We start from the raw sequence: 25,156 nt of genomic DNA, 5'->3' as shown, positions 1-25,156 counted from the left end.
CCTTTCACAGAAAAAAAAGGCCCCTGGAATGCCCTGAATGATGTGACTGGGCCCTCCGAAGAAGAAGCAATCGGATTGGACTGTTTTTCCCCCGGCCATCCCTATAAGGCTCTGGCTGAGTGAGGCAGACAGGGAGAGTGCGGCCCCGGCTCCATGTTTGGGATGTGGGAGGGGGAAGCGCAGGATGGGGGCTGGGAGCTACATAAAGTCTCCCCAGGCCAGTGAGAGGGCACACCATCCCTGAGCGGCAAACCCCGGCCAAGCACTGTCAGGGTAAGTGGACCACCACCTCACCTCTCCTGTCCTCCTCTCTCTTCCCTGTTCCTCCTCTCATCCCCTCGTTGTCCTCTCTCCTGCCTACTCCTTTCCTACATGCTTAGAAAAAGGTTCCAAAAGGTCCCCATAGGACAACCCTTTTTGGTTCCAGAAGTAATTATTTTGGTAAAGGGTTCTACATGGAATTCAAAAGGGTTCTACCTTGAGCCAAAAGGGTTATATCTGGAACCAAAAAGGGTTCTTCAAAGGGCTATCCTATGGGGACAGCTGAAGAACCCTTTCAGGTTCTAGATATAACCCTTTTTCTTAAGTGTACCCTCCTTTTTTCTCTCCTCTCCTCTGCACTATTCTCCTCTCCTCTCCTCTCCTCTCCTCTCCTCTCCTCTCCTCTCCTCTCCTCTCCTCTCCTCTCCTCTCCTCTCCTCTCCTCTCCTCTGCACTATTCTCCTCTGCTCTGCTCTGCTCTGCTCTGTTCTGTTCTGCTCTCCTCTCCTCTCCTCTCCTCTCCTCTCCTCTCCTCTCCTCTCCTCTCCTCTCCTCTCCTCTCCTCTCCTCTCCTCTCCTCTCCTCTGCACTATTCTCCTCTGCTCTGCTCTGCTCTGCTCTCCTCCGCTCTGCTCTCCTCTCCTCCGCTCTCCTTTGCTCTCCACTTCTCTCCTCCGCTCTCCTCTGCTATCCTCTACTTCTGCCTTCCTGTCTGCCCGACTGCCTCAAGTCAACAACTGCTAAATTGTCAGCTGCTAATCTGCTAGTCTGAGTCAACCGCAGGGGTCAGCACCTTACAGTGCAGACTGCTTCTCAATCAATTTAAACCAGGCTCATTAGGCTTGATGAGCTTTGGCTGATCTCACAGGCGCATGTTAATGAAAGACAGGTGTTTAGACATCTCACAGCTAAGTCACTGTGGTCTGTTGTGGGTATTAAGTGTCACAGTAGATGAGATCCTAAGCCGTGTTGTTGTGGTTTATTAAGAACTTGTGGTTGAAGAAGTTAATGTTGTAACTTGCTTGAAACAGTGTGGTAGAATGTCACAGTAGTAAATGCTAGAACTGTCTTGTTGATATTCTGGGATATGCTAAGCTACCTATTACCTATTATGCATCATTTTTTCAGCTGGTTGATTATGATTTTAGACATCTGTTGCCATCAGTCCCATAATGCAATAGAAACATAGTCTCAAATTCTTGTAAGGTCTCTTGGTGAAAGTCAGGTTGATAGGTTGTAAAGTCTCTTGGGGAAAGTCAGGTTGATAGGTTGTATAGTCTCTTGGGAACTCAGTCAGTTTGGAAAGTTTGGAAGTTTTTGAAAACATTGTACAGTTTTGAAATGAGTAAAAGTTTGGAAATCTACAAAGGGGATAATGGCTGGATGCATACAGGGGCCTCTGTCATGTTATTGGAGAGTTCAGCACTGGTCAACTTTCAGCACTGAACTCCATCATAGCTGCTCATGGTACCCTCTGCCGGAAAGCTTAGGAAATCCTTTATTCTGAAGGTTTATGACTAAATATGGTTCTGCTGGAATCTACTGCTCTCTCTCTCTCTCTCTCTCTCTCTCTCTCTCCCTCTCTCCCTCCCATCCCCATCTTTTTTTCTATCCTTTTTTGTAAACGATTGTAGATAGGCAGGGCCAGAGAGAGAGGGAGTGAGGTTTGCACAGTCCAGTCCAAAGACAGACATGACTCCGCATCATTTCCTAATTAGGAAGTTTTCCCAGGGTGCTGCATCCATTCATTAGAGACTGGAGTTCAACCCTAACCCTAACTAAAGAGTTTTGTTGGATAACTCCTATGGGGAGTTTTGGTCTTAAGCATATATGCTTTGCTATTAATGTTAAATGTTTACAGTATTATAACATTATATAACAATGTGCTTCATAGGCTTTTGGTGGACTGTATTTATATTATACTCTAAGCACAGGTCAACTTTCCAAATGGACTTTTTCACTTTCAATAGGAATAGCCTCATCCTTTCTTCTAATTTGGTAGTCCGTTGGATTTGCCTGAGCCATGTATTCCTGAATGAATTAACGTAAATAATTGCCGCACCAGATTAAACATTCTATGGTTTACGTTTTTTATGAATTCACACACTACTTTAGAGGGATAGACCTACTCTCTTTCTCTCTCTCTCTCTCTCTCTCTCTCTCTCTCACACACACACACACACACACACACACACACACACACACACACACACACACACACACACACACACACACACACACACACACACACACACACACACACACACCTATCACTCTGAAGATGTTAACACACTCCTCTCTCTGTTGCCCCTGCAGTGATTGTCTCCAGTCGGAGTAAGGAACGTAAAGCAAAGAATTGACCATGTGTGACGATGAAGAGAGCACCGCCCTTGTGTGTGACAATGGGTCCGGTCTGTGCAAGGCAGGCTTCGCCGGGGACGACGCCCCGAGAGCAGTATTCCCCTCCATCGTGGGCCGTCCCAGACATCAGGTGAGCCACCTGATTAAAAGACAGGCTGGATGTAAACTACTTCTGATTGGGTGATGAGAATGCATCCACTTTTTTGTCAGTGGTCTTTCATGGTCCTTGGTATATTCTTAATTTAAAGCATCATTTTTTAAAATTGTATTTACCCATCATGGTTTAAGACTCAACACAGCAAGGCCTATTTGTTGAATTTCAGTGCTAGCAATGGCATCCACTTTACAGTGTGGTGAGTGTGCTTCTGAGCAGCCGGTTTCTCTCCCCAGGGTGTGATGGTGGGCATGGGACAGAAAGACAGTTATGTGGGTGACGAGGCGCAGAGCAAAAGAGGTATTCTGACCCTGAAGTACCCCATCGAACACGGCATCATCACAAACTGGGATGACATGGAAAAAGTAAGCCTACCACACCCTACTTCACCTCACCCCACCCCATCCTACCCTACCACACCCTACCATACCCTACCACACCGTACCCCACCCCACCCCACCACACCTTACTTCATCCCACCCCACCCCACCCCACCCCACCCTACCCTACCACACCAGACCCTACCTCACCCCACCCTACCCTACCTCACCCTACCCTGCCCTACCCCACCCTACCCTACCACACCCTACCCTACCCCATCCTACCACACTACCCTACCCCACCCTACCACACTACCCTACCACACCCTACCACACCCTACCCTACCCCATCCTACCACACTACCCTACCACACCACACCCTACCCTAACGAACCCCACCTGAGACAACAATGACACAGACTCAGGATTCAGATGATTTTAAAACAATAGAATTGGAAAACAGTGACACACTCTAACATAGAATTTGATGTACTTTGTGATTTTCCATCATGGCACTCAAAAGTAGCCTTAGCCAACAAAACTCCCCCGGTGGCACTTTGGGATTTATCCAGAGGCATTTAGATCCAGGATCTATTCTCAGAACTGTTACATGATAACAGATGGAGGAGTTAGCTAAAGAGACCCCAGACATGTTCAGAGATGTTATGCTAATTATTGGCGATGATTGGCAGATCTGGCATCACTCCTTCTACAACGAGCTCCGTGTAGCTCCTGAGGAACACCCCACCCTGCTGACAGAGGCCCCCCTCAATCCCAAAGCCAACAGGGAGAAGATGACGCAGGTGATTTTTACATTTTGTATTTAACCTTTATTTTACTAGGCAAGTCAGTTAAGAACAAATTCTTATTTACAGTGACGACCCACCAAAAGGCAAAAGGCCTCCTGCAGAAAAGGGGGCTGGGATTAATAAATAAATAACATATAAATATAGGACAAAACACACATCATGACAAGACAGACAATACAACACTGCATAAAGAGAGACCTAAGACAACAACACAGTAAGGCAGAAGCACATGACAACACAGCATGGTAGCAACACAACATGACAACAACACGGTAGCAACACAACATGGTAGCGGCACAAAACATGGTACAAACATTATTGGGCACAGACAACGGCACAAAGGCCAAGAAGGTAGAGACAACAATACATCACGCAAAGCAGCCACAGCTGTCATTAAGAGTGTCCATGACTGAGTCTTTGAGTTAAGAGATTGAGTGTTTGTTGCAGCTCGTTCCAGTCTCTAGCTGCAGCTAACTGAAAAGAGGAGCGACCCAGGGATGTGTGTGCTTTGTGGACCTTTAACAGAATGTGACTGGCAGAACGGGTGTTGTATGTGGAGGATGAGGGCTGCAGTAGATATCTCAGATAGGGGGGAGTGAGGCCTAAGAGGGTTTTATAAATAAGCATCAACCAGTGGGTCTTGTGACGGGTATACAGAGATGACCAGTTGACAGAGGAGTATAGAGTGCAGTGATGTGTCCTATAAGGAGCATTGGTGGCAAATCTGATGGCCGAATGGTAAAGAACATGTATCTGCTCGAGAGCACCCTAACCTGCCGATCTATAAATTATGTCTCCGTAATTTAGCATGGGTGGGAAGATCACATCTGAATCAGGGTTAGTTTGGCAGCTGGGGTGAAAGTGGAGTGATTACGATAGAGGAAACCAAGTCTAGATTTAACTTTAGCCTGCAGCTTTGATATGTCCTGAGAGAAGAACAGTGTACCATCTAGCCATACTCCCAAGTAGTTGTATGAGGTGACTACCTCAAGCTCTAAACCCAGACGTAGTAATCACACCTGTGGGGCGAGGGGCATTCTTCTTACCAAACCACATGACCTTTGTTTTGGAGGTGTTCAGAACAAGGTTAAGTGTAGAGAAAGCTTGTTGGACACTAAGAAAGCTTTGTTGTAGAGCATTTAACACAAAATCCGGGGAGACGCCAGCTGAGACTGTATCATCTGCATTTAAATGGATGAGAGAGCTTCCTACTGCCTGAGCTATGTTGTTGATGTAAATTGAGAAGAGCGTGGGGCCTAGGATCGAGCCTTGGGATACTCCCTTGGTGACAGGCAGTGACTGAGACAGCAGATTTTCGGACTTTATACACTGCACTCTTTGAGAGAGGTAGCAAACCAGGCCAAAGACCCCTCAGAGACCAATACTCCTTAGCCAGCCCACAAGAATGGAATGGTCTACCGTATCAAAATCTTTGGCTAAGTCAATAAAAATAGCAGCACAACATTGAATCAAGGGCAATGGTGACATCATTGAGGGCCTTTAAGGTTGCAGTGACACATCCATAACCTGAGCGGAAACCAGATTGCATAGAGTGAATAGTATAGACATCAAGAACTATTCTACTGTAGACATCAAGAAAGTGATGACTACATACATTACAACTAGGACTTGTTCCAATGTATATCTTCAACCCAGTCTTTCAAAACTGTGTAATACACCTAATATAAACAGTAGGAATTTGTTTCATGATGCTGAGTGTATGATTGGTGCAATTAGAATGATATGCTCACTGTCAAAATGTTAGTGTAGAAAATAACACTGTAACCTAAACAAATGCTCCTGCTCTAGATTATGTTCGAGACCTTCAACGTTCCGGCCATGTACGTAGCTATCCAGGCCGTGCTGTCACTTTATGCCTCTGGCCGCACAACAGGTCAGTATAGGACACTGGTCAAAACCAGCCTCATTTTACACTGACCATTCAGTCCCACTGAGCCCAAACTTGTTAACTCTCAAAACTGTCCTCCCTAGACTTTGTTCTCCCAAGCCTGTCCTCCCTAACCTGTGTCTTCCCAAAATTGTGTCCTCCTAAACCTCCACAGGTATTGTCCTTGACTCTGGTGATGGTGTCACCCACAATGTCCCCATATATGAGGGTTATGCCCTGCCTCACGCCATCATGCGCCTGGACCTGGCTGGCCGTGATCTCACTGACTACCTCATGAAGATCCTGACCGAAAGAGGCTACTCATTCGTCACCACAGGTCAGTAGAAACTCTGGGACGCTATAAACTCTGATGACACATACCGTACAGTGCATGACTTGTAAGCAGAGGCCTATGCAGACACAGAAGTGTTGTTCTGCCAAACTACAAATTAATCTAAGTTCTTGTTCTGACCTCGCCCTTATTCTCCTCTCTCTAGCTGAGAGAGAAATTGTTCGTGACATCAAAGAGAAGTTGTGCTACGTCGCCCTGGACTTTGAGAATGAGATGGCCACCGCTGCCACCTCCTCGTCTCTGGAGAAGAGCTATGAGCTGCCCGACGGTCAGGTCATCACCATCGGCAACGAGAGATTCCGCTGCCCGGAAACCCTCTTCCAGCCCTCCTTCATCGGTAATCCCTCGCTCCTTCTTTATCTCTTTTCACTCTCTCCATTTGCCTTTCTCTCAACAGTTTGAAACAAATATCTATTCTCCCCACTGTCCCTTGTGACTCAGCGTGATTTCTTCTGATTTCTCTCCAGGTATGGAGTCTGCCGGTATACATGAAACCACTTACAACAGCATCATGAAGTGTGACATTGACATTCGTAAGGACCTGTACGCCAACAACGTCCTGTCAGGAGGTACCACCATGTACCCTGGCATCGCAGACAGAATGCAGAAGGAGATCACAGCCCTGGCCCCTAGTACCATGAAGATCAAGGTGTGCTGATGCTACTAACATAGAGTTAACTTGCATGCCATAGTGAGATGCTACTAACATAGAGTTAACTTGCATGTCATAGTGAGATGCTACTAACATAGAGTTAACTTGCATGTCATAGTGAGATGCTACTAACATAGAGTTAACTTGCATATCATAGTGAGATGCTACTAACATAGAGTTAACTTGCATGTCATAGTGAGATGCTACTAACATAGAGATAACTTGCATATCATAGTGAGATGCTACTAACATAGAGATAACTTGCATGTCATAGTGAGATGCTACTAACATAGAGTTAACTTGCATATCATAGTGAGATGCTACTAACATAGAGATAACTTGCATATCATAGTGAGATGCTACTAACATAGAGATAACTTGCATGTCATAGTGAGATGCTACTAACATAGAGTTAACTTGCATATCATAGTGAGATGCTACTAACATAGAGATAACTTGCATATCATAGTGAGATGCTATACAGTGATTTGAATTTGTTCAATATGGTAGTCCTCATAACTGTAATGGTATATTTTTTCCATTCACAGCCAGTAATGATATTGGCCCATTTCAACGTTGACGCAATTATCCTTTCCACTTTTGACCTGGTTTCTATGAATAGAAATCATTGTCTTCATAAGTGTTTCAAAATGCCATGCAAGTTGTTGAGGCCCAATCTGTAGCTGAATGTCACTGGTATTGTCTCACGAAGCTTTGGTGTACTGTATCTATTTACCACACATATGGGATTTCCTCATTCAGTATATTAAATGATATCTTGTGTTACCAGATTATCGCCCCACCTGAGAGGAAGTACTCGGTCTGGATCGGCGGCTCCATCCTGGCCTCCCTCTCCACCTTCCAGCAGATGTGGATCAGCAAGCAGGAGTACGACGAGGCCGGCCCTTCCATTGTGCATCGCAAGTGCTTCTAAACAAGGCCCAGAACCACCCACCCCCCCAGCCCACTCCGTCCCTCCTGCCCCAAACTCTGCTCTCGTTCTATTGCCTGTAAACTGTGAATGTGTACCCCATTTAACCTTGTGTGTTTCTGTCTTTGCACTGCCCACCCCTGCGTGAATGTTGTGGTTGGTCGTGTACCTTTCAAAGAATAAAGCTTGAACGTGCAGCTGGTGTAAAACTTTGGGGACATTCCTAGGGCAATGTGTGTATGTATGTATGTATGTATGTAGATTCCAGCGATGGCTATAGAAGCAAAGGAGAAGAAGCTGAATCTGTTCCACAGAGCTCGCATTCTCCCTCTTGTGTTCACTTTGTTCAGTGCATCATCCCTGGATGTGGCCAAGTCTCTCGCATGGCTCAGATCACTGCTGAAAGCTTTCACCATCTGACTGTTTGTAAAGATCCATGTGAACATGAACGAACACCCAAGGAAGGAATAAAGCTCTCATACAAGGAACTCTGTCTGGCTCATACATTTATATTACAAGTGTTGAGAAAATAATTACTATGACTACTGTCGCATCTAGCCACATTTTCAGCAGGTTAGCGTTTAATGTCATGAATCTTCATGACATGAATCTTCAGAGTGGTCACAAGCTGGCACAGCCAGTCATAAAAATCTGATTTTCAACCTAACCTTAAGCACACTGCTAACCCTAATGCCTAACCTTAAGCACACTGCTAACCCTAATGCCTAACCTTAAGCACACTGCTAACCCTAATGCCTAACCTTAAGCACACTGCTAACCCTAATGCCTAACCTTAAGCACACTGCTAACCCTAATGCCTAACCTTAAGCACACTGCTAACCCTAATGCCTAACCTTAAGCACACTGCTAACCATAATGCCTAACCTTAAGCACACTGCTAACCCTAATGCCTAATCTTAAGCACACTGCTAACCCTAATGCCTAACCTTAAGCACACTGCTAACCCTAATGCCTAACCTTAAGCACACTGCCAACCCTAATGCCTAACCTTAAATGAAGACCATAAAGCACATTTTTATTTTCATGAACTTTTACAATATAGCCAATTTTGACTTTGCAGCTCGCTTGTCTAAGGGGAACATCACTGTTCTTCCTCCAGGACAAGGCTCATAATCAGTAAACGTCAACCTGTGTACCAATATGAGTCTTCCACCAGCAACGTAGCAACAAGACCTTCTGGGGACAAGACCAGAAGAGCCAAATTACATTGGTAACCAGTTCATAATAGCAATAAGGCTCCTCGGGGGTTTGTGATATATAGCCAATATACCACGGCTAAGGGCACTCCGTGTTGCGTCATGCATAATAACAGCCCTTAGCAGTGGTATATTGGCCATTAACCACACCTCCTCGGGCCTTATTGCTTAAATAAACATCAACCTGCACATTTTACCTCATTCTTTTCTGATAAAATATTCTGTGTCACTACCCCACATTCTGGGAAAACAAACTACACCAAAAGGACATCATGTTGTACAAATTTCCTTTACGGAGCCTGGCTTGTGTAATCTCTAACAACGTAATTACACGAACATCCCGCTGGGCACACACTGAATGAATCAACGTTGTTTCCACGTCATTTCAATGAAATTAAACTAACGTGGAATAGACGTGGAATTGACATCTGTGCCCAGCAGGATACTTCTTGCCCTGGACTGCAGAGAACTGGATCTCTGGCCCTGTCTTGATAACCCGTTTCACTCCATTCTTTTCCATTGACGACATGGTTCTGTTCATTTGGGGAAAGGGGAAAGCAGAACAACTACATTTGGAAAGACACGCTGCGCAGTTAAACAACAACTCGGACAAGAAGATAAAGCAGTATGTGTTTTATTACCAAAATGACAGTGGAAAATTGTGGTAGAGTCACTGCATTGACTGGTTGTCTTTCCCATTTCTAAGCACAAAGCCACTACAACAGATCATGTTCCTACAGCGCCACTGTGACAGATAATCACACTGTAGCAACAGTCCAACAACACACTGTAGTACTGATATAAAGTCAAATGAAAGACAAAGCCATTATCAGGACCGCTGTGAGGGGGTGTGACAAGTTATTTTCCCCTCACGCCCACTTCTGCCAAAGGTGAAAGAAGGAGAGCTCAATTTTCTACAGGGAGGGGTGCTTAAAGGCTAGCCTGGTCCCAGATGTGTCTGTGGTGTTTCGCTAACTTCAAATGGTCATTGGCAAGCCAAACAATGATGAGAGCACAAACAGGTCTGGAACCAGGCTACTTAAATGCTTCATGGGCGTGGAAAGTGAGCCGATACCTGAGCTCTGTGTAGTCAAGGCCCTTGAATGGCAAAAAGCTACTGTTACTTTAAGGCGCCTAAGGTTTTTTTGCTTACAAATTCTATGAGCACTTTGGTTTGTTCCTCCCCACACAAGACATGCCACCTCGACAGGCTACTTTTAGGAATATTTAAGTTATGGCTCTCTTTTCTGGTCAACACCTCAAAATAAATCAAGACTCAAGACAAATAACGAAAAAATGTCAAGGCTAACATCCAACTGGCCAAAAGTCATTAATTATAAAAAGACAACAAAACAACTTCCTAAGCCACAGAGCCATCACAATTAAATCCAGTCCATTTTATTTTTAAGAAATACATTTATTTGTATTTGTTCGTCAAATCTCTGCATGTAATCAATTGTGCAAATGCTGTATAATTGTGTTTTACAAGTCTTTTCCATAGTGTCCAGTTCCAGGAAAGTTAAATGGTAAGGATACCTTCATGGGAGAGTATCATTCACATAACACATAAGTGCACACACTTCAGCCAGTTCTCAAACTGAAAACACCTCAGGCCATTTACAGCAGGCCTGCATGCTAAAGTAGTTCTCTCTGGAGAATTCCACATCAAATCTGACAAGCAGAACTGGCCCCCCAAAAAAATCCACTCTGCCAAATTGACATGTTAAGCTATCAAAAAAAAAAACATACTTTAGGATAAAGGGTTGATAAAACGACACCATTAGAACAATTCATCACCATGTGTTGCAAAGAAGTTTCAATTAACAGTACGTCCTTTAAAAATAAAAATAAAATACAAAAGCCTTCATTGTAAACAAAGATATAAATAGGAGATCCAGTTTGTGATGGTGAGGAGGAGGAGGGGGGGGGGAGTGTCTTCCCTTCCCCTCTCTGTCACCTGAGGTCCAGCACAGTTGTTTTCAAGTCCTTTATAACAACATGCCTACAGATCTGAAATTAGAAAAGCCACGTTTAACTGTTCAGGTCAACTCACCGTGGAGAAGCACAACTAACAATAGAAGGAAATGTGAACACATACAAGCTCTATTCGTGACAGTGCTGAGTGCTGGGAGGATGTCTGTGTGTATGACTTACGCTGAAGAGAGGCGGGTCCTTGGAGTGTGGGTGAAAGCCCTTCAGTCTGCAGCGGGCTACCTCCCCCATGCCAGAGCTGGTGAGTCTGAACACCCCCGTACTGCAAAACACAGATCACAGACACAGGCCTCGTCTACACGACTTAGAGAACCAGATAGAGATGTTGAGTATAGAACTGACACGACTCATTGTTCCACGTCACAGAAAATCATCATGTCGGTTCTACATCACGCATTTCTAACTCCCTGGAACATTTCTCGTTACTGAGTAAACTATTTGAATACCGTCCACATTGCATGTCTTAGTGGATTGGTTTTCTTTAGCGTTAGCATCAGCAGGCCTACTCATTCTAGTGGACAGGGACAGAGACTCACTCGTTGTGTTTGGGCGAGCAGACGATGGCGATGGCTTCAGGCAGCATGAGCTGGTAGGAGCCGTGTGTATGCAGGTCTACACTGGACAGGAAGGCCGTCTGGGTGGGGTGGGTCTAAGGGCAGAGGAGAAGAGAGCAACCAGCAGAAGAGATAATGGAACTGCGTCAAAAAGGTCATTTTCTGTTAGGTGAATTACATTTGATATTTACAGAATAGGTTTATTCCCCAAAAATCGGTGGAACTCCAGATGTAGGATCTTTTGATCACTCTTTTGTTACTGTAATTTACACCTGATTTGCCATAACGAAACATGCTAAATGCAACCATTTTCCTGCTGTAGCAAACTGGCTCAAATTAAGATCCTACATCTGTACATTTCACTGTGTCCCACCCCTGAACAACTCCCATGTTAGGGGATGTAAACCATAAATCCAAGGTTTATATTGAAGGGGTACAGAATCTACAGTGCATTCTCTGAAGGTGACTGGCAGGGCTATGAATAACTGTGACATCTGAACCAGAGGGCCTGGTTTCTATGGTGATATTATGCAAATAAAAGCTCAGCCTCTGCTAATCTCTCCCCAGCACAGCCAGAAGAGGACTGGCCACCCCTCAGAGCCTGGTTCCTCTCTAGGTTTCTTCCTAGGTTCCTGCCTTTCTAAGGAGTTTTTCCTAGCCAACATGCCTCTACATTGCTTTCTCTCTGGGGTTTAAGGCTGGGTTTCTATATAGGCACTTTATGACAACTGCTGTTGTAAAGATGGCTCTATAAATATATGATTGGGGAGGGGTGATGTCCACTTACATGGATCCAGCCCAGAGTCAGCAGACTGTGGTGGTCCTGGAAACTGAAGAGCTCCTCTACATTCTCCATATCACAGTAGTCTGGGCCAGCTGACTGCTTGGGAACCACCACATGGGTCAGCAGAAACTCATTTTGAGTCTGGAAGAGACAAACACTTCCCATGAATACCCTCATACTGCATTAGAAGTGCATTTATAACATCTTACGAGCTAATTCATTACAAATGCACAACAGTTGCTAATAACGGTTCATAAGTCTGGTGGCACTGAAGTACTGTTATTGCTATTTTGCAGGATTTGGCACACCCACCAACACACAGCAATCTGGAGCAGGCACTTACATCATAAGATAGCAAATCATGTTCGAAGTACAAGCAACTTCAAATACTATTCTTGACCTTTGAACACCTTACATTGACAACCTCCCTCCTCGTTCACAGAACTATTGTTTGCAGATGACATGATTACAAATGGTGACTCCTGTTGTACGCTTAGACATAGTAAACTGGGATGTTTGACTTTCCCCAATAAACTGGCAGTTTGTCTACAAGATAAAAAGGGATAAATGTTTGCGTACAGTATATTTGATGTAAGAGCATGTCTTACCAGTTTTCCACAGAGGACCCCACATGTCTCTATGCCCCTGGCTGTGTTGCTGTCGGCTAGCAGCAAGAACTTGTAGGTCAGGTCTCTCGGAATGACGACCCGCCTCAGGTCCTCAACCAGTTGAGCTGTACAGACGCGCGGACACACACACACAAACACACAATGTTGAACTACAATAACAGGATGTCCAACCATGTGACTCATGCAGCACATATACAGACTACAAATACATCAACAGTTATTATACTAGCCAGCTAAAATATACACAGTAAATATTAATGTAACTCATTGTTGACTTCCCCATATTACCTAACTAATGGATTGTTTGAGTAACAATCATTCGATCTTAAATATAGAGCCTAGATGTTCAATCGTAATGGAAGCAGGGCACTCACTATGTATGCCAGCCAGTGTAGCTGCTGGCTTGCTGCTGGGGAGAAAAGGTTGATTGCGGTTTGGGTCGAGGCGAACATGGTTCTTGGAGGAGTGGGACAGGCAGGACCCGTCCGTTTGTTCAGGCACTTTAGCGACCGCCTCGTCTCTGCGATTGGCCAGCTCCTGCCTGCGCAGTTGGTCCTCGAAGTAGCGGAACTGCTCCGCCTCCATCTGCATCCTGCGCAGCTGAGCCACCCTCAGTCTCTCCTGCTCTACCAGAGATGTCCTCTGCAGCTGCTGGCCGCAGCCATCCACCACCACAGCCTGGCTCTGCACACACACATTTGCCATTTCAATGTTCGTACCATTTGTTGATATAAGTGATCTTACTCCAAAACACTTCTCATCACTACAACTATAAACTTGCTGCATTGAAGTATTCCCATTCGTCAAAAAGTGACCCAAATAATATGAACAGGTGTTGCACACTAGCACAAACAGGGTATCCAGCCAGCCTCCAAAAGAATCTGTCTGAATGTAATGAAGGGTTTGGGTGCTAAACCTTACCTGACTCATTAGATATGCTGCGTGTTCCTTGTTGAACTTCTCATGGAGGAGCTTCCTCAATTGATCTTTGCGTGGAAATGCGACATCCTGCAATTTCTGAGAATAACATCAACCAGATAAACGGGACAAGGTCATCTGTGTGAGTGCAGGTTGGGAAACACTTTCTTCCATTAGCAGTGGGAATTTGCAGCTTAAACGGTCAGCCCAAGTGGGCTGAATCACTACTTTGAGAGAAGAAAAACGACTAGCCATTACCCTACCATTTCAAAGCTCTTAATAGATTATAGTGTCGCTTCTACTGTTAGTCACCAGAAGGTCATCTACAGCCTTTTCTAGACTGGTGCTGTCCCTGAGCTGACCTTGGTTCACTTACCATAAACATACCTCACTTAAATCAAAGCAGACCACTAAGTAGCCTACCACTCAGGCAGACAGGGCCCTCTCTCCATCCATCCCATCCCTCTCTCTATCTATCCCTCCCTCCATCCCATCCCATCCCTCCACCCCTCTCTCCACCCCTCCAGCTAGGTTAATGAGCTCTCTGCAGGTCTGAGCACCACGGGGATCCCCCAACATAGTAGGCCAAGGGTTTAGCACCACGGGGGTCCCCCCCAACACAGCAGGCCAAGGGTTTAGCACCACGGGGATCCCCCCCCCAACACAGCAGGCCAAGGGTTTAGCACCACGGGGATCCCCCCCAACACAGCAGGCCAAGGGTTTAGCACCACGGGGATCCCCCCCCCCAACACAGCAGGCCAAGGGTTTAGCACCACTGGGGTGCCCCCCAACACAGCAGGCCAAGGGTTTAGCACCATGGGGGTCCCCGCCAACACAGCAAGCCAAGGGTTTAGCACCACGGGGATCCCCCCAACACAGCAGGCCAAGGGTTTAGCACCACGGGGATCCCCCCCAACACAGCAGGCCAAGGGTTTAGCACCACGGGGATCCCCCCCAACACAGCAGGCCAAGGGTTTAGCACCACGGGGGTCCCCCCCAACACAGCAGGCCAAGGGTTTAGCACCACGGGTGTCCCCCCCAACACAGCAGGCCAAGGGTTTAGTACCACGGGGATCCCCCCCAACACAGCAGGCCAAGGGTTTAGCACCACGGGGGTGCCCCCCAACACAGCAGGCCAAGGGTTTAGTACCACGGGGGTCCCCCCCAACACAGCAGGCCAAGGGTTTAGCACCGCGGGGGTCCCCCCCAACACAGCAGGCCATGGGTTTAGCACCACGGGGTCCCCCCCAACACAGCAGGCCAAGGGTTTAGCACCACGGGGGTCCCCCCCAACACAGCAGGCCAAGGGTTTAGCACCACGGGGGTCCCCCAACACAGCAGGCCAAGGGTTTAGCACCACGGGGGTCCCCCCCAACACAGCAGGCCAAGGGTTTAGCACCACGGGCGTCCCCCCCCCCCAACACAGCAGGCCAAGGGTTTAGCACCACGGGGGTCTCCCCCAACACAGCAGGCCAAGGGTTTAGCACCACGGGGTCCCCCCCAACACAGCAGGCCAAGGGTTTAGCACCACGGGGTCCCCCCCAACACAGCAGGCCAAGGGTTTAGCACCACGGGGTCCACCCCAACACAGCAGGCCAAGGGTTTACCTTCATTATCACCTGCTTCTCTGGCACGCTGCACTCCCGGTAGTCTCGATGGCTGGGGAGTTTCTCTACAAACAGACTGACACAACAGAGAGATGGTTAGACAGATTATAGGTTATGAAGACTTATTTTTACTGCTACTACTACTACTGCTGCTACTATTGTTAATCCTGTACCCTAGTCACTTTACCCTACTAGGTATATATATCGACCTCAATTACCTCGTACCCCCACGCATTGATATGGTACTGCTACTGTCCGTATATAGCATCATTCTTGTGTATTTTATTCCTTGTGTTACCATTATTATTAATATTATTATTATTGCATCGTTGGGAAAGGGCTCCTAAGTAAGCATTTCACAGTAAAGTCTACACCGGTTGTATTCAGTGCATTTGACAAATACATTTTTATTTGTATTATTCATCAATCAAGTACTTGAACTGCCATTAGTACATTGGACATAGGTATGTTTGTATTCCACTATCACAGACCCTAAACTAGTCTGCAACAATTGTCAATTCAACATCTATTCCACGTTGGTTCAATGTCATTTCATTGAAATGACGTGGAAACAACGTTGATTCAACCAATGTGTGCCCAGCGGGCAATCTCTCTCCTCACGTGATGAACTTGTTGTAGAGGACGTAGGCGTTCTCCAAGCTGCCCTCCTCCAGGTACACGGCGGCCATGCGCTCCATCTCCACGCCGGAGCGGAAGTAGCGGCGTGGCGTGATCTCCTCGTTGATCTCCACGCTGCAGCCCATCTTGCTGAGGGCCAGCACGCGCTCCGCCGCCGTCAAGCTCACGTCGGTGTGGTCCGGCTCGGCCGCCAGCTTCTTCTGTTGGGGGTCAAAGGTCACCAGGGTCAGAGTTCAAAGTGTAACACAGGTCAACTTAGCAGTCAATGTAACCACAAGCGTCAGAGTATAGAAGAACATAATATATGTCCTTGTGGTAGTTTAGCATTTTCCTTCCAATGGATAAGGTTAGGATTTGCCTAAGCATGGAGAGGACAGCCCTGTCAGCACTAGCACACCTCTTTCTACAGCTCAGGGCCCAAAACAACACATTTATCAGTAACATTGCATCAGAACAGTGTCTACATGGGCAGAAAACCCCTAAGGCTAACAGCCTGACACAGCAACACTATCACCCCTAGCAGCAGTACTACTGTCATCAACTGAAATACCAACGGCTAGGATCAGCATGAGCCGTCTCCCTCAGCAACCTCCCAGCCCTCCCCAAGCGGTCACGTGACCAGGCAACATCAGCACTGTCATCCCTCACTAGGTCAGGTCAGCCAAAACAGGCGGTGGATGGAGGGGGGGGCTGATCGGAAGCATTCATAGGTAGAACGGACGGCGCTATGCTAGTACACACTACCCTGATCAGCCCACCACCACACTAATGAAAACATTACAGTACACACTACCCTGATCAGCCCTCCCCCACACTAATGAAAACATTACAGTACACACTGGACACTGCTGCTGAGTTCTTTGAGGTTACTATTGACGGTTGAACATGGTTCTTGGCAGCGACAGTTGAAGCAGGCAGGAGTTCTCTCTCTTTGGAGGGCTCGATGATAGCATCTCCTTTGTCTAATCATCTATTCATGAGCAGAGGAAGTGTAAAGAGGCAAACATCCGCTCCATCCCTTTCTCCCACCCCAGGATGGAGGGATGGCCCTGAATGGAGAGATGAGTCTGACAGAGCAGCTGAATACTAATGGGAGTGAGTCAGGGGAAACCGTTGGTGTGGATCCCCAGCCCACTAACCCATTCCCACTCTACAGAAGAAATCAATGCAGCCCACCCACACCCTTATCACCCCCTTCTACACAGAGGACGCCCATTCACTCCAGCTTTCCACCCACCTTCATATACTCAACTTGATTCCTACATTTCCTAAAGACAAGTGAACTCAAGCCCATCAACCTTACTCACCTCCCACCCACCCCACTCCACACACAGCCAATCACTCCATCATCACCTCCCACCTCACACACAGCCCATCACTCCCCCCGTCACCTCCCACCTCTCCCACTCCACACACAGCCCATCACTCCCCCCGTCACCTCTCCCACTCCACACACAGCCCATCACTCCCCCCGTCACCTCTCCCACTCCACACACAGCCCATCACTCCCCCCGTCACCTCTCCCACTCCACACACAGCCCATCACCAGCCCCGTCACCTCCCACCTATCCCACACGCCCATCGCTCCCCACTTTACCTCTAACCCCTTAAGGCTGGCACACTAGGTTCAGTTTGCGCCTAGCAGAACTCGGCTAGGTGAAGTGAACGTATGTGCCTCGCATACTCCCTTAAAAGACAGTCGCTTGAAAAATTAGAAAAGCGCGGCAATAGTACCGTTTGTCCCTCTTGAGACGCCGTAGCCAGTTAACACTTCCTCAAAAATATACTAAAAAAAATCTGTAATTAATTGACGTTCGTTCCGAAGAGGTTTTAGTCATTTTACAGCTAAGATGTTTGTTGCAGTATTTCACAATGGAAAAAATGTGCATGAAAGAGAGTCGTCTCTCATTGAATGACAACAAACACTTATTTGAAGAATCCCTACTGTTGACCAATCACCACACTTCAGATTGCCTCAACAAACAAAGAAAAAAATTTGAGCATGAACAGCCGAAAAAAAAAACTTTCTGAAGACCAAAGGGAACAAAAACGTCACAAAATGTCATAATATATGCACAAACTGTTTAGGATGGGAAGCAAACAAACGCCTTTACCCCCGACTAACAAGACTCACCAGTGTGCTGAAGCTGAAGCCTTGCTCCATGGTGTCTTTAGACTGCAGGATCACAGGCTCCAATCTTCCCAAATGTGTCCACCTGTCATCTCCTAAGATGAAAGCCCACTGGAGAGGAGAGGAGAGAAATCTTAGCTCGGCTAATGGCCATGACTCTGTTGTGTAATGATGGCCGTGTGGTCGATCAGGTTCCCTCTCACTGAGAGATCGAGACATTAATGTTGTCCACAGAGACAGCTTACCCTCGGTAGGAGTTGATAAATTGATCAAGCTCTTGACTTAGAACACGACTTGCATTACAGTATGTAGTATTTTCAGCCAACAAGGATTTCTGTTGTTTCATAGCACGAGTCTCCAAAAGCAGCCGCTCAATCAAATTCTTACAGGTTCTTCAAAATAGAGTAACATACTTTAATGGCCTCCAAGAAAAGTTGGCATACTGTTGCTATGACAGCTTGTAACCAGGGAGCAAAATAGGGAGATTCATGGACATATTCTGCTGAGATGAAATCCTTTATCTATCACTAAGCTTGGTCAATGAGCAGATTTGAAGTGTCTTTAATCCTACAGGGTCCCTCTACTCTTCAATCCCAAAACTACTATTTGATACTGCAACCGAATTGAAAGCAAGATGTTGCAATACATCCAAACCCTTTCCATTTGTCAGTGACATTCTGGTTGATGCTGCCATGGAAACCCATCATGTACAGTACACAATAGCAGCATGGTGTGAAATCTAGGTGTAATTAACACTGCCCAAGGCTGACTGCAATGTGAAAAAGAGACTTCAAGTCAGTTCCTGTAAAATGTGTATATTTCTGCAGTTAACATGTGTATTTAATACAAATATTTGATTTGAATTCTGAATTATTCCCCTATTCCCCTTTCACGCCAACAAAGAAACGTGAAAAGAAATGGCAAACGAGTATTTTATAATCCAAAGTGTGCCCCAAATAGAAACATTGACCTCTGTACTGAAAATAAATAGTTTAGTTGAAGTCCAGACTCCAGAGAGTCTGATCAAAATGTCTCTTGTATCCTTTTGTCTATCCTGTCATAAGCACTTGAGCACTCATCATTCATGTGTGGAGTGTTCGCCAAGCTTTGGATTCCTACTTTCTCTTCAAGAAGCAGTAATGAATGCTCAAGCAGATGGGAACAACATTCACTGATTTTTTTTACCAAATAGAATTACAGGAGACTTGACAGGCTTCCGTCACTAGCAGACAGGGTTGAATATTTTCCCAGTATTTTACAAATGTTCCATCCCTAGAATAAATCACTTTTCTCCCAGGTAATCCGGTAAAACTGGAAGAGTCATTCAAAAGCATACTGTAAATAGGCCCTTGTCTGGATTTGATTAGAGCTTTGATTGAAAAGTCAAGTCTGATGCTACCTACGCCTAATGAGCCATACATGACATACATTTTATGAGCCCTACATTAAAGACATGTAATGAGCCCAAAAAAGGCAAAATGATTGCGTCGTTATCCAATACACATACAGTACCAGTCAACATTTTGGACACACCAACTCATTCAAGGGTTTCTTTATTTTTACTATTTTCTACATTGTAGAATAATAGTGAAGACATCAAAACTATGAAATATCACATGTGGAATCATATTGTAAACAAAAAGTGTTAAACAAATCAAAATATATATTTGAGACTCTTCAAAGTAGCCACCCTTTGCCTTGATGACAGTTCTATATATTTTTGTGACTTTCGGTAACTCTTTGTGGTTCTAAATCAATAGTTGTTTAGCGGTCCAAAAATGTTGGTAACATTAACTTGCTTGACCATGCTGTAGGTCATGTAACTGTACATGCAATATGCTTTGTGGACTTCACTAGACAGAGGTTGCTATCTAGTTTTGTGATAAAAACCAAAAAGGTGTGGTTGACTTTATTCTGCCACTGTGTCTTATTGTCTCTGCCTTTAGGCCTTTAAATCATGGTTGCAAGGGATATCATTTAAAAGGTTATTGAGCAAACAACGTAACTATCACAACACAAAGGTTGTAATATGGCTTTTCTTTTGGCTTCCCCAGTGCTTTACCCACACACCGCTACTGCATTCCCATCATTAATTAGCTAAATATAAGGCTAATACTGCATTGAACGCATTCCCTGAAAAAAGGTAGGCTAGAACAACTATATATCAATCTAGAACAGGCTTATCTATTTTGGATGAAATTTCAATGGAATTGACGAAGAGAGAGAAAGACTGAGAGACTGCTCGGCGTGCACTGATTTAAAGCAACAATATTCGAGAAATGTTTTAAAACTCTGCAGCTGCAAAAAAAAAAATATATCTTTACAAAAATATATCTTTATCTTTCAAAAAAAACAACGTGACCCCTGAAAGTTAGATGGGTAAATTCGACGTGCATTTGGTCTTTATATTATAGACTATGCTGCAGCAAATGTAGGCCTACCTGTCACAAGAAAAAAAGTTACCATGATGAGATGATAGGTCTACATACATTGTGAACTACGCTCCAATCTGATATGGTCTGTCCCCACCCTGAGTGTTGATGATTCATCATGCAGAGGCCATAGAGAAGCCAGATTTAGACATTGCATATAATTTAAACAGTTCCATTTCACTCCATGCTGTTTATATAAATAATTTATTAGAATTTACCGGTTTCTCACAGTTATTTATCCCGGGAAAAGGGAGTGGTTTTAGGTGGTAAATCCCGGTAACCATGTTCCCGCCATTCAACCCTACTAGCAGATTATGAATACAGCATGCTATTGATTTGGCTTTCTAACTACAAACCCAATCAGGAAACTAAGGTGTACTACTCTTAGTGCTATTGTTGACAGTAATTTCAGTACTGTTTTCTGTGGTACGGTACAGTAAGGACAACAAACCAACATAATGAAGTGTTGCTTGAGAATGGAAAGGCATAGAAAGCTAAAAGTTATTTTACAACTTACTTAAAAATGACAAGTCAATATTCCAGGGAACTACTGAACACATTTGATTGAAATTCCCTATTAACATTGCCCTACTAAGGGACTTTGCAATCATGAGTTTTAAGATATGACTTGCAAACAGTGCAGATTCAGAACCCCCCCCCCCCCCCCCCCCCCTCCAAAAAACAAAAAAATGAATGTGGTTGCATTGTAGGCAGTCTACTGTATTTGAGTCACAGTACTATCATTTGGATAAATTGTCCATTATACCAGTATCTAATATCCATTATAACATTATCTTAAATTATTTTAATAACAAACGTCAGTGAATTTATAGACATATAACTTATGTAAGTATCCTCTAAAACTAAATAAAACAGTTGAATGTATAGTGTAACTTCCGCTCTCTCATACAGGCTTGACTGTGTTTCCTGTATTCTTTGGTAAACTGATGCACCTGTCACTAGCCGTTACAGTAGTACAACGTCCTCTTTTGATAGCCATGTGTATCAACATAAATATATATTTTTAAATCACACCCTATATGTCAACGCTAGGAACGTGTCTCGTCAATAACATTGTATCTGTACAATGACGTCGATCATCCCTTGAGCTACAGTGAACTTGTAATTTCAGATTCCATGTTGCAACCTCATGTTTGTGATTTAAAATAAATTCCTGGACATTTCACAGCTTTGCAACATCAGGAGATTTACGAGGGGGGCTTATGAATGAGACTAACTTAATCAAACTACTGCGTGTAAATTCAGGAAAATAATAAAAGCTACTTGATTTAAACAGCTTAACGTGCAGTAAACTTATCAACCATGTAAATAGGTGAAAACGCTTACCAGTGTATTTACCCGCGTCTAATGCCCATTCTCGTGTGTCTCTGTCGTCACGTGGCACATGCTAGAATTGAGTGCGAAAACAGGCGTCAATAAATCACTGTTCTCTTATCCAAACCTCGCCGATTTAGCTTTTATACAGTAACCTACTTCATGAAGTCATTGTTCAAAATGAAAAAGGATAGAAAGAGCGACAGTTTACCAGCGATAAAATGGCTGAAAGCTGTCTTTCAAATCCAATAAGGCGAGAGAGATTGTTATCTAGTCCACCTACTATAGCATCCGCGATGTGGTGTTGGTGGTGGTGGCAGCAGCGGCGGTCTCTATGAAGTGATGTGTGGAGAGGGGAATCCAGTCCACTGGTGGACAAAAGAGAAAATGCCCTACAGTTGCGACACATGCGGCATCATTTGCATCCTGTAATTTACAAGAATATTCATGCATCCTGTAATTTTTTACAAATAGTGTTCATGGTGCACACCACAGAAGCGTTTGGCTTGACACATTGCATATTAAAGTGGGGAAAATTAGAAATAAAAGAATCTAAAGGCTGCCCAACAAGATAGATATTTCTATGGAAGCCCATTCAGCTACCCACATTTATTTGAATGTGGAAGCTATTTAAAAATGTTCGAGATGCACTCTTAACATTTCGTGATACTAAGCCTTGTCTGGCAGCGAACCATTTCACTGGCTTACTTGCTTAAACAAATGTGGTTTCTAATGACAATTGAGATGTACAAACTATGGCATGAGGAGACGACATGCGGATAAGAGACAATCCGTAATTTCGATTGAGACAATGAGCAAGCTAGGACAAACGTATAACTACTATTTGTTCAGCACTTTTGAAATGTACAGCGACAGAATTCATAATATGGGCCGTTCTTAGTGTTCTCCCTGTACACCAAGTCAGAACCGTAGGATAAATAAAGGGGGCATATAAGCAGACAATGAAAGCTCTTACAATATTCGATCATTACATTTCTCAAAAACAGGTTATAGGCTACATGTGCACCACCAAGTCAGAACAGTAGGCAAAATTAAGAGGTGAAAATATACCAAATTATTAGGGTGTTTCACATGGGCTACTAACAGCTTACTACACAACGTACACTTAGTATTATTTTCAGTATACAGTACAGTATACATTGGGGCGGCTGCTTAGCCTAGTGGTTAGAGCGTTGGATTAGTAACTGAAAGGTTGCAAGTTTGAATCCCCAAGCTGACAAGGTAGAACGTCAGTGATATTCAGGCCGTAGCTCTAGAAAGAGGCCCGAGTTCCGGATTTATAATTCTGAGTTGGATGAAAGTCCAAAATGCATTTTCCCAGTCTTAGCTAGTTTTTTCCCGAGGTCCCAGCTGTCTTGAACTCACTAAAGTCCGATTTTACAGTTCCGAGTTAACTGTTGTTTTGAGCTTCATTGACAGCATGGCCAATGTTGAATGTTTATAATTTTAAACTAGGAAAAGAGACCCTTAATCATAGACTTGATACCACACAGTCACTCCACTGAATAGCAGGTTGATTGCTTTGCAATGCTTGCAGTTAGCCACTGATTCCTTCCAAACCACTCATTGTTGAATGTGATGTCCAAGTTGTTGTGTAATGTTTATGTCCATTAGCCGATGAGCACCAATATGTTTTATCTACACTTTCTCTTCACATGACAAGGATAAAAAGGATTTGTCAGTAGATTTTCGATTCGATTCATGATGACTGCTAGCTAAGATTTTGAAAGTATGATGTTAACATGATCAGCCCAATCAAATATGCTGTAGATATAACGTGATTTGAAGTTGTTTTATCTGTGGCCAATGACCTTGAGCCTTCTTGGATGGATACTTCTAATGTAACTCTATGGCAGTACCCAAGGGGCTTGAATTTTCGAGCTCTACCCTTAGACTTGGCGGTGACGTAGTGTCCCCATGAGTGACAGAACACGGCGCACCGCTCCGTATTTTCTGATGGCTTGCCCCGCCACCACAGAAAGCACTGAGCTAGGCTGAAACATTTTTTTGGAGCTGCCTTACTCAAGAAAACAAAAAAGAGACCATGTTTGTATGCGGCTTTATTAACTCAATTCTATATTATTTTTTTTACATTGTTTGCAAACTGATATGTGACACAATGCCAAAATAACATGCATTTTAATTTTTGAAAAAAATGTGGGCGCCACTGACCAAATCAGGTGAACAAGTTCAGGGCTAAAACAAAATTGTAAAACATCTAAGGTTCCCCGATGAGAGGTTTGACGCATAGAAAACCTAGCTAGATATATATGATGTATATAGACGTATGTATATCATCTGTGTAGGCCTTTGCATCTGTAATAAAAAAGTTACTCATACAGTATGTCATCACTATTGTGTTGATTTATTAATTCCAGTCAATAATTTTGGATTGATAAAACAGCCTAGCCACCCGAAGTTTTGAACATAAACAAAATTTGATCACATTCACATGATCTCTTAACACAAATAAATAAGCCTATTTTAGGCTATAAATGCAGTACATAGCTTAGGCTATGAATACATGATGTTACCGCTTCGTTTCCACTGGCCAGAGTGGGTCAGAGCGCAGAGGGTTTCTCTAGGCTACCTGCAGCTGTAGTTGTTATCGGCAGGCTATAGCTGATCAGATTAATTGTGCACGAGTTGACAAAGCTTGAGGCAAAGCAGTCTAAACAACCGTACTTTGTCCCTCATTTTCAACACTTTTGTGTCAATATTTTTTCTTCAACTGAAACAAAGGTGCTGGGGGCAAATTCCAGCTTGGCACACTGCTGCTGCCCTGCTGTGCTGATCTCTGCAACGTGGATAGATGGAAATCACCACATAATGCTACAAATGAAAAGAGATTGCAGAGGGCAGTATGCTGCAAATACTACTTCCAAAATAAGTTGTTTTTACTGCAGTAATTTTGCCGTGTAATTGGAGTTACAGTGCAGTATAACTGCAATTCAACAGCAGTAGTAGGCCTACACAAGTTATTCCACAATTACTGGGTTGAAAATACAACAGTAGACTGCAGTTAGGCCTTAACACAAAGTGCTTACCCACAATTGTTGCCTGGTCTTGTTAAAATTGGCATCGCAATAGCTTTCAACTGTAGCCTAATACGGTTTGTGTAGGCAAACGTATCTTCCTGAAAAGGTCCTTAGACACACCTACAAAAAAA

General features: G+C 44.4%; 2 protein-coding genes across 8 annotated transcripts; one reads left to right on the top strand and one right to left on the bottom strand.

Annotated features, from left to right (window-relative positions):
• The first annotated feature begins 227 nt into the window (after positions 1-227).
• Positions 228-8,216, top strand: LOC110491380 (actin, aortic smooth muscle). Its single transcript, XM_021564785.3, has 9 exons — positions 228-273; positions 2,578-2,752; positions 3,013-3,141; positions 3,789-3,899; positions 5,715-5,799; positions 5,969-6,130; positions 6,291-6,482; positions 6,613-6,794; positions 7,588-8,216. The coding sequence occupies exons 2-9, from the start codon at positions 2,624-2,626 to the stop codon at positions 7,729-7,731; spliced, it is 1,134 nt and encodes a 377-aa protein (XP_021420460.1). The 5' UTR covers positions 228-273; positions 2,578-2,623; the 3' UTR covers positions 7,732-8,216.
• A 1,347-nt stretch (positions 8,217-9,563) lies between these two features.
• Positions 9,564-25,156, bottom strand: LOC110492835 (AMSH-like protease). 7 transcript variants are annotated; one of them, XM_036946222.2, is made up of 13 exons: positions 25,035-25,156; positions 22,250-22,334; positions 21,979-22,039; positions 18,203-18,310; positions 16,051-16,268; positions 15,430-15,505; positions 13,826-13,921; positions 13,279-13,588; positions 12,884-13,008; positions 12,279-12,416; positions 11,474-11,586; positions 11,100-11,199; positions 9,564-10,955 (listed from the first exon to the last, which is right to left on the bottom strand). In XM_036946222.2, exons 4-13 carry the CDS (start codon positions 18,230-18,232, stop codon positions 10,899-10,901), a joined length of 1,263 nt encoding a protein of 420 aa, XP_036802117.1. In that variant the 5' UTR covers positions 18,233-18,310; positions 21,979-22,039; positions 22,250-22,334; positions 25,035-25,156; the 3' UTR covers positions 9,564-10,898. The 7 variants fall into 7 exon arrangements, with proteins under 7 accessions (XP_036802117.1, XP_036802116.1, XP_090058052.1 ...); XM_036946221.2 differs by having other exon boundaries at positions 22,250-22,392; positions 25,035-25,141; XM_090201926.1 differs by lacking the exon at positions 18,203-18,310.

Source organism: Oncorhynchus mykiss, chromosome 16 (genome assembly GCF_057628025.1).
Source record: "Oncorhynchus mykiss isolate SJ-2025 chromosome 16, ASM5762802v1, whole genome shotgun sequence".
Classification (NCBI taxonomy): Eukaryota; Metazoa; Chordata; class Actinopteri; order Salmoniformes; family Salmonidae; genus Oncorhynchus; species Oncorhynchus mykiss.
This window is presented reverse-complemented; position numbering and strand designations above follow the sequence as displayed.

Excerpts from the sequence above, each read along its gene's own strand:
- LOC110492835 (XM_036946222.2), bottom strand. The coding sequence starts at position 18,232 with ATGGAGCAAGGCTTCAGCTTCAGCACACTG. Across the intron at positions 13,922-15,429 it reads AGAAGCAGGTGATAATGAAG|AAATTGCAGGATGTCGCATT; the intron begins GTAAACCCTTGG and ends TGTTATTCTCAG. Across the intron at positions 13,589-13,825 it reads CAGCATATCTAATGAGTCAG|AGCCAGGCTGTGGTGGTGGA; the intron begins GTAAGGTTTAGC and ends GTGTGTGTGCAG.
- LOC110491380 (XM_021564785.3), top strand. The coding sequence starts at position 2,624 with ATGTGTGACGATGAAGAGAGCACCGCCCTTGTGTGTGACAATGGGTCC. Across the intron at positions 2,753-3,012 it reads TGGGCCGTCCCAGACATCAG|GGTGTGATGGTGGGCATGGG; the intron begins GTGAGCCACCTG and ends TTCTCTCCCCAG. Across the intron at positions 3,900-5,714 it reads ACAGGGAGAAGATGACGCAG|ATTATGTTCGAGACCTTCAA; the intron begins GTGATTTTTACA and ends CTCCTGCTCTAG.